The 9,432-nt window shown below is 43.3% G+C and overlaps 1 protein-coding gene across 1 annotated transcript in view; it reads right to left on the bottom strand.

Moving 5' to 3' along the window:
* Positions 1-8,944, bottom strand: part of PDE11A (phosphodiesterase 11A) — a 292,656-nt gene extending 283,712 nt beyond the window's left edge. Inside the window, exon 1 of the mRNA XM_006760580.2 lies at positions 7,750-8,944. Within this exon, the coding sequence (XP_006760643.1) occupies positions 7,750-8,646 (897 nt within the window). The 5' untranslated portion in view covers positions 8,647-8,944. The remainder of the gene's footprint in view (positions 1-7,749) is intronic.
* Between the last annotated feature and the right edge of the window lie 488 nt (positions 8,945-9,432).

Raw genomic sequence — 9,432 nt, 5'->3', positions numbered from 1 at the left:
GTGCTCTAAAAAGGAAGGAACTCTTACATTTGCAACAGCATGGATGGAACTGGAGAGCATTATGCTAAGTGAAATAAGCCAGTCAATGAAGGGAAAATAGCACATGATCTCACTCATTTCTGGATAATAAAGACCATTATAAACTTATGAACAAAAATAGATACAGAGGCAAAGCTGCCTCAAACAGACTGTCAAACTACAGCACGAAGGCCGGGGAGGGTGGGAGGGCAGGAGGTGGGTGGGTAAGAGATCAACGGAAGGACTTGTATGCATGCATATAAGCATAACCAATGGACATAAGACACTGGGGGGTAGGGAGACCAGGGGATTGTCAAGGGCTGGGGAAAAAAAAAAGGAGATATATGTAATACTCTTTGTAATACTTTAAGCAATAAAAAAAAAAGAAATCATGATCTTGATCTTGAGTGCACAGACATGATGTCATTTAAATACCCAAATACTTATAATACTAAGAATAGAAAGGAGCACATTAAAGCACTTGAGAAGTTCAAAAGAGGGACAGATCATGTCCAGTTTGGGTGGGAGGGGGCAGGGATTACCAAGAGTTTCATGAAATGGACTTTGAAGGGAGAAATAATTTAAACTGGCAGAAAAAAAAAGAAGGCAAAGGGACAGCAGCATGCATACAATGGTTAATCATCAGTAGAGGCCACAAAGGGAGTGGCTGAGCATGAAATTTCTAGAATCCGGACATCGGTTTGAATCACAGCTCCTTCACTTCCCAGCCTCAGTTTCTCCTTCTGAGGTGGTAATAGCTACCTCCAGGGATTGTTGAGAAGATTAAAAGGGGCATTGCTTTCATGTCTGGCTCATCCTTTAGTGCTCCTTAATGGAGTCACTGTTAATCAACAGTGGAGCTTCAGTTTCCCTTTTGACTCTCATTATGTTTAACTTTTTTAAAATTGATACCCTAAAGAGGTGTCTCAAGAGTTCCTCATTTTTTCATTCAGGTGAAAAAGATTTCTTGTACTAAATTTGCAAAAGCCTAATGCTATATTTTATGATAGGAAACAGAATTCATCATTAATGTGTGAAACCACTATTCAGTCCTTGAAACTAACCAATTAATAAGAAACTCTTGGAAATATTTTTAAAAAATACAGTTTTTAAGGAAACCTTCTTTGCTATTTTAATCCTCAAAATAAATAAATATATAAATTTAGCCTAAATGCCTATAAATGACCAGGAACCCAAGTTTCTCCTAAAATATTACAAATCCAACCCACTATTTTATAACTAAACTGCTTTTCTTGGGAAAACACCACCCTCAAAATACATGACTAAAGGAGCAAGGAGTGGACCTCAAGGATCTTGGTGACTTTCCTATAAAACGACTCAAAGCTATTTCAGAGGAAAGCTTCTTCAACACTATATTACACATGAAATACTAGCTTCCAAATTGAGCCAGCCAGCCTTATAAATAAACAGGTGACCCAAACCTCGGGAACCAAAATACATTGGTCAGATTAGTAAACATTTAGCTTAGGGGTTGGGGGAAAATGAAGTTAACCTTAAATTACCTCCCCAAGATTCTGTAGAAACTGTACTTTTTTGTAATGCGTCTTCATGTACAAAGCAGCTAATGTGATTTGTCACTGTGCTTATCATGATCGTGTGTCTGTCAGAAAGGGGGGTTGAAATAGCAAATATTTCCTGCCTCAAGCAGAAAATCAACTCTGCTTCTGGGCTAGTGAACATGTCTGTGGGCTTGGGGGCATTTTTCCAACAATATGTGCAAAGCTGAAATAAGATTTCATGAAACTCTTATAATACTAGTGCTGGAGTGGGATCAACAGCTGCCTTTTAAGCAAGTCTCAGCAACTTAATCACAGAACTAAACCCATGTCTGTCAGCACTGGCTCATTAGGGAATGAAGCATTTTTGTCACTGATTTTCTAGCTACATGAAATTAATCCCTTCTGAGGCCAAATGTAGTTATTTCAATGGAAATTATTCTAAAATACAATTTAAAAAATTAAAATTCAGTGCAATGCATCGTTAAATACAACGTGTGTATAATTTTTGTTTTGTTTTCCATCTCCTCTCTTCAAGGATAAGCAATCAGCTCTCCTTTCTTATATCATGAGAAACCAGAGCAAGCTATGAATGAGCAAAGGTGAAGAAAGAGTAGTCCTGGAAGAAAGGATGAAAAACACGGGAATAGAATAGCACTCTCCTGGCATTTAAAATGGCACATAATTCAATTAGGATGGAGCTGAGGCCATGCGAAGTACACACTAGACTGAAATAATATTAAACTTTTCCACCTAAGACTCAGTGTGACTCAGAATCAGGGCCAGCATGGTGGGCATGTGACCAGTGCAATTGCGGGTCTCTCTACTTGTGACTTAATTCTGTCTTTGAATCTGTGCTTTTGGAGTCCAGTGGGGAAACGGCCTATGAGCCTGGAGCTTGAAGTCTCAGCCCACACTCAGTCTCCCCTCCCACTGCTTGCCCAGGACTGCTTCCCGGCCACTGCTCCCTGCTCCCTGGTGTCCTGTGCCCCACCCAGACTACCCATATGTCAACCCTGCCCTGCGACTGGGAGCCACAACCAGGTCACATTCATTGGGAGAGTAGTCCATATCCCATGTCTGCCACTGCCTTCTGCTCTCGGTTGGGGTCTAGGTGGGAGTGTGAGGAGGGTCAGGTGCTACACCAAGGGGAGGAGCAAAGCTGTGGTCATCCCAACCCAGAGCTGGCAGCACTATGGCGAATTCAGGCAGACAACTGAGTGGGAGCCTCTCACTCACCCCCCATCGAGGTACTGAGAGTTTCTCAGCATGGAAGTTGAAATGACTTTGGGGCCACATTTCTGCTGTGGGTGGGGCAGCAGACCCTTAAGAAGGGAAGATTGATTTCTCCCCCTCCAGTCAGGCTCCTGCTTTATTTATCATTTTGCACTGAATTCCACAAATTATGTGGGTAGCTTGACTTAAAATCTTTATTTACCCAGTTTCTCTTATGGTTTTTGTATCAGCATTACCCTTCTCCGTATCACCCAGGTTTAGAATCTCTGAGTCACCATTGACTTCTCTCTGTCCTCGTCCAAATCTACACCTGAAGGACATCTCCCACATGTCCCCTGCTGTCCATTTCCACTGTTCCAGCTTTAGTTCAGTTGTTCTTCACGGCTCTACCAGACCACCTAATAGACTCCTAATTATTTTCACAGCTTTGAGCTTCCCCTTGTTCAATCCATTCAGCCACTGCCACCAGGTAACCCAAAACATCATTCTGATGATGCTAAAATGTTTTTTAAGGGCTCCCTGTGGCCTACTATTAAAGAAGTTCAAGCTCTTTAGTCAGGTATTCAAGGTCTCTTCTTCTTTTGCCCTCCCCTTCCTTTTAAATATTAATTCTATAGCATATGCAATACTTTGGCCAAGTCAAACCACTCACTGTCCTCTGTACACATTGGGGCTTGTTTATCATCTCTCTGCTGAAGCCATTTTGCTGTACCTTGATCACTTCCCCTGATGCCACGACTATTTCCAATAAGAAAACCCAACCCTTTTCCTAGCTCAAATGGCACCTCCCCCTTGAAGTCTTCCATCATGAGCCAAGTCACAATGAGCCAAGACATTTTCCTCTAACACTAATGCCATTTAGTTTGTGTCATTAAGTACAGCTTGACTGTAAATTTGTGGAAGGCAAGAAGCATGTCCTCACATTGTTGTAGGCCCACAGGCCTCCAACCTGAGCCTTAGGTGAATAATGGACACTCAGTGTGTGTTTGTTGGAACTAATGAACGAATAAATCTGTTGTGTAAATAGATCGGGTTTCCTGAAAGCCTGGCACACCTGTAACCCTTCTGCATCATCCCCTTTCCTATTCTCAGTTCACCTAACAAAATATCGTGGATGCCATTCAAGCCCAAAGCACATCAAACACCTGTATCATTATTATCAACAGTAACAAAAGTATCGTCTCACACTTTTATTGTTTAAAGTGCTATGTTCTGTATGCTTAGAATAATCTCAAAGAGAACATCTGTTACTTGAGTGCTCTTATTTTTAACCTCTTGAGGGCAATTTTTTCATTACTAAATTAAAGTGGGCTGTTTAATAACTTATAACTGTCAGGGGAAAATGGTAAATTGCAGCCACTCTGATCTATGCGGTATATCTAAAATGAATTTTTTTCCACTTGCAATGCATTATTTGTCATCAAATTTCAAGTCTGTTTTTTAGGACTAATAGAGGAAAATAATGAAAAATAATGAAATAAACTAAGGGGTGTTTTTGCTGTAAAAAAAACTTTTATTCAACTTTAGTATTTCATTAGACTATCTATCCATGACTCCAAAATGCCATAATTATCATAATCTCATAAGTGTCTTCAATGCCTTTCTCTCACCCATATTCTGAACCTCCAAGAGGATCATTAACCTAATTAACAAGTGATTAAATTCTGAGACTGTGTGATAATTGCATGAAAAAAAGTACACTAGTTGAATCTGAGCAACAAAGACCTGTAAAATATAATAGTTAAAGAATCATGGAAGATGGTTATATTTTTATATAGAAACTTCGAGATGTTTACAATATATGATCAGAATTACAATAACATCATGATAAAAGAACAAGCATTTGGAAGGTTGCCAGTTTTCATTAAGAAAAATCTATAACAGCATAAAATGGATGGGGGGAAATATTAGAACTTGGGAAGGATGCAACATCAATATAACTCTATAAAAAGTTTATAAGTTACTAAGGGGAACAAAGTGTAGGGATAGGCTATGGTCAGTGTTATCAATCACATTTAGGGAAATCTCAAGTAGAGGGTGGAAGGATAGATATTTCTCTATCCCTTGAATGTAAAGTTGATCCTAAAATATTTCATTTAAGGGGGGAGCATAGCTCAGAGGAAGATTAGGCTGGTCAAAATGTGTTCAATTCATATCTCAGTCCCAGATAAGGGGGTAAGGGGGGACACCTGAAAATGAGATAAAGAGAAAGAATGCTAGTAAACTAGATATCATCATAGTCATTATTTTCTGTTACTATTTCCTGAGTAATTGCAGTGTGCAGGTAATGTTTTAGGGAATTTAATGTAATATCTTATTTTTATTTTCTTTTTTTATCCTCACCCAATGCTATGTTTATTGATTTTATTTTTTTAATATAGATATTTTTATTGTTGATAGTATTACAGATGTCTCCCATTCCTCCCCCCTTACTCCCTTACTCCCAGCCCCTACCCACGCCCCCTCATGTCTTCGCCACCCTATTGCCCATGCCCATGGACTATGCACATAAGTTTTTTATTTATTTCTTTTCGTCCTCCCACCCCCACATCGAGGTATGTCAGTCTGTTCTATTTATTGATTAGAGAGAGAGAGAGAGAGAGAGAGAGAGAGAGAGAGAGAGAGAGAGAGAGAAACATTGATGTGAGAGAGAAACACCCATCGGTTGCCTCCCATACACGCCCCAACAAGGGATTGAACCTAAAACCTAAGTATGTGCCCTGACCGGGAATCAAACCTGCAGCCTTTTGGTGTACTGGACAATGCTCCAACCAACTCAGCCACCCAGCCAGGGTTCATTTTATTTTCAAAACAATAATCTTTGCCATGTAAGTGTCGTTTCCATTTTGCAGATGAGGAAACTGAGACTCAGAAGTCAAGAAATTCTCCCAAGGTCACACTATTGGTTTTTGTGATGTATCATAACAAAGAAAAGAAGGAGTTTCATCAAAGAGTAGTGCAGGTAAAATATAAAACACACCATGTTAAAAATACATAAAGGAGGCCAATCTGCCTAGAAAGGGGACTTTCTAAGCAGATTCAAATGAATACAAGCAGTGAACTAAGATCGTAAACTCTCAACCCATATAACACCCTTCTCTTCCCTGCCTTTGCCAGTCCTCCCAACAACCCAGTCTTACAGCCATCATTACTACCCTGGGAGAAAACAAAAACAAAACCTCTCCCTGCCCAATGTCAGCTTTCAAATATTAAAAAGCAACTTTGCTTTACACTCTGTCTTCAAAGCAAGAATAGGGCCCAGAAGAAACATCAGCTGTGAAAATCTGATTTTCTATGCCTGTGATAGCACCTCTAGCCACAGTTCTAGTCAGTAGGAAGACAAGTTAACTGCTGAGGAAGCTGGGAATTATGCTCTTGAAGAAAAGACAGTATATGAACAGTATTAAATAAAAGTTAGGAGCTGAAGGAGGGGAATAAGAAATGAAAGCTATATAAATGGGAGAAAATCAATTGGTGAAGAATGAGAAAAACAAAGGCAAGAAAGAGCAAAGACTGCAATTCCATGCTATAACAAGCGTCATCTGACTAGGAAGGGGTTTTTTTAGCCCAAGCACACAATAAGAATCTGAATACTGGGAAATAAAAGAGTTTATGATTGTTCAACTTTTTACAGAATCCTCAACATATGAATTTGAGGATTGCTCAAATTCATATGAATTTGAGCTTTTATTTCTTCCCATGGTTTTCTGGGATTGTAGGAAAAGAGACACTTGTTAAAGAAAACTCATTGGTTACTTGACCTAAACCTATAGGTCTTCAAGAGGTATATAATGAATAATGTAACTAATCAATACAAAAAGATTAACAAAAACGGTATTTTGACAGGCATCCCTTAACATTAAAGTGTCATAGTGACACCTCACCAAAAAAAATGAAACTTGGTTTAATACAAGCTAGTCAATTTTCAACGTAAAACTGTCAACTTTCAGATGAAATATAAGTTTACCTTTACTGTCCTTCCCACCACTTTTGCTGTTCTGATCAATAGCAACCAAACTCTAGAAAAACATATATCTCCTTTAGACAACTGGAAGGAGTGCTCAATTCTTATGAACCCTGAAGAAGTCTCAGAAAGTGGCACCCGGTTTCACCATGTTCAGTAACAGAGACTGAAGAAATTAGAACTGACTGGCTTTCAGATCCAGGGTAATATCAAGTTCAAGTCACTGTGAACATGAAAGGCTTAGAAATACCAGATAACGGCATGGTCAGTTTCCTTTTCCACTTGAAATTAGCATGTTTACCCTGCTCATTGCCTTTGGAGTTGCTAGGAAATGATCAATTTTTTGTTTGTTTCACAAACTAAAAACCTACTGCTCAGTCCTATCAAAAACTGATTGCAGACAATGCTGCATCCCAGCCTCCAGATAAATCATCCCTCTACTGTTCCAACCTCTGAAAACTCAACAACAAGAAAACAGTTAAAATAGGTGCTAAATAGACTCAAATGTGTCAGAGGACCATTCCCCTGACCTTCGGTCTCTTCCTTTTCTACCCTACCTTGGAACTCATGCAACTGCAAGCTGGAGAAGGGGCTAGGAAAGTAGTTAGGCACTTTGTTCCCTTTCCAAGCACAAATGAGAATGAAATACATTGTGATCCCAAGAAGACATCAGAGACACCAACAAGCCCATTTTCTCCAGACTAACACTGGAATTCTGGAGTAGACATCTTTTTCTATCACCCCACAAATACATTCTAAAACCATACACCGATATTCTTAAAGACAAAGTATCTTGACTGAGAACACATGCTACCATTGGATGCAAAAATGTAACCCTTGTCAAAGATGGTGCAGAAACCCTCTAAGTGGTCTAAACTCAGAACGAACTTAAATAGCAAGATTCGTATTGTAAAGAGTCTAAATTAATGTGTTTCTGGATGCCAAAAGGTAACTGAAGGCTTGGCTCCCAGGTCAGTGGGGCTCTGGAAGGGGTGGGGCAACGCAAAGTCCTACCTGGTAGGCATCAGGAATGTTGACCGTTTCTCCATGCTCCCCGACATAGCCAATGATGCCTTTGCCCCAGGGGACCTGCACCTCGTTTGAGTTCTCTGTGCTGCTGCAGGGCAGGAGTGGGGTTCCTGCGTGCACATCAAACAGTTTGGAGACCAAGCTCTTCTTGCCAGCAGCCACCCTTTCCACCAGGAAAAGAGAGCAGCGGTCAGCATCCACCATGAGGCAGACAAAGATGAGGATCTTGTAGCTCAAGCTAGTGAGGTCGAGGTCATTGGAGATATCCTTGACCAGTTCCAGAAAGAACTGGCGCTCGTTATGCTTTTTGAGGTGGCACTTGTAGTCCATGGCCGTCGGGGGATATTGAGGCAGATTCACTCTGGATTCCAGCAGGGCACTGAGAATGTGGGCGGTGGTGGGAGGCAGGGAGCTGGCCTTGCGGAGAAGCGCCCTCCGCCGCACACTGCTCAGGGGCTCCTGGGCCCGGGAGGTCACTTGTTCATCATAGGTCCTGTTCACGTGGATGGCTTTGGAGCGGGCAAAACTCTTCCTTAACTCTTTCTGAGAAGCTTTCCGCTGCAGGTTCCCATCCCCCCGGCTGCCACTGGCCCAGCTGGGACTCAGGGGAGCCCCACCACAGTCCCCGCCACCCGAAGAGGGCTGGCTGCTGCCAGAGCCATTTGGTCCAGTGCCACCACCAACGCTGCTGCTGCCTCTGCCACCGCCGGTGCCCGCCGGTGCAGGCCTTGGGCCTACAGCCCCCTGACCCTGACTGTGCCTCTGCAGCCACTTCTCCACCATCTCCTGCTTCCCCTTCCGCATCAGGTAATCTTCCAACAATTCTGGGTGCCTGTCCAGGAAAGTTTCCACCTCCCCGAAGTCCAGGGGGGGAGCTGTCATGGTCTCAGCCACAGCTTTCACTGCCTCTTACACTTGGACCCAATGTTTACCTTTCTCAGCCCTCTAGCTGGTCCTCCACATGTCCACCCCACCAGGAGTCCCAGCTCTGGGCGGAGATTCTGCAGAGCAGTGGCTCCTTAGGGGCTGGGGGTGGCCCTGCCTCCGGGCTCAGAGAGTGGCTGGCACGAATCCCACCCCTCGTCCTGCAACTCCGGCTCCGCACAGGTGCCCCGAGCGCGCCGAGGCGGCCACAGCTTCAGTCCTAGAAGCCGGAGGTGTCGCTGCGCTCGCTCAGGCTGCCGCCGCTGCTGCTGTAACCGGTTGAGCGGACCACTGTGAGAGGGAGGTAGCACAGGACACGCCCCTGAGTGAGGCGAGGAGCCGGAGGGAGGCGAGGGGGGAGGAGTGAGCCGCGGGGCCGAACCTGCCCCAATCCACCGCCGGGGTGCCAGGCGGTTCCTGGAGTGTCTCTGGCCCGCGGGAATCGGCGCCTGGGAACTCAGCCGACTCCTGATTGGAACACGCATTGAGGGAGAAACGCACCTTGTTTCTTCCCCTTCCTTCTTACCTTACCTCCCCACCCCTTCCTACTCCCTGCCCTTTAAGCCCTTTAAACCTCCAGCGTTTCAAGGAGGCTCCATGGGGGCCTAGTGGAAGCCCCTAGTACAAGGAAGTGCTGGTGTTTTGCAGGAATCAGACCCAGAAGCTGACTCCGAGGACGTGAGGATGCTCAGAGACAGGCAGGGTTATTTTTCTGGGATGTGACTGTGGCCTGTTGGTTCCTAG

Source organism: Myotis davidii, unplaced genomic scaffold, assembly GCF_000327345.1.
Source record: "Myotis davidii unplaced genomic scaffold, ASM32734v1 scaffold370, whole genome shotgun sequence".
NCBI classification, from domain to species: domain Eukaryota; kingdom Metazoa; phylum Chordata; class Mammalia; order Chiroptera; family Vespertilionidae; genus Myotis; species Myotis davidii.
Note: the sequence above shows the minus strand (reverse complement) of the source record. Positions and strands in the feature narration are given on the sequence as shown.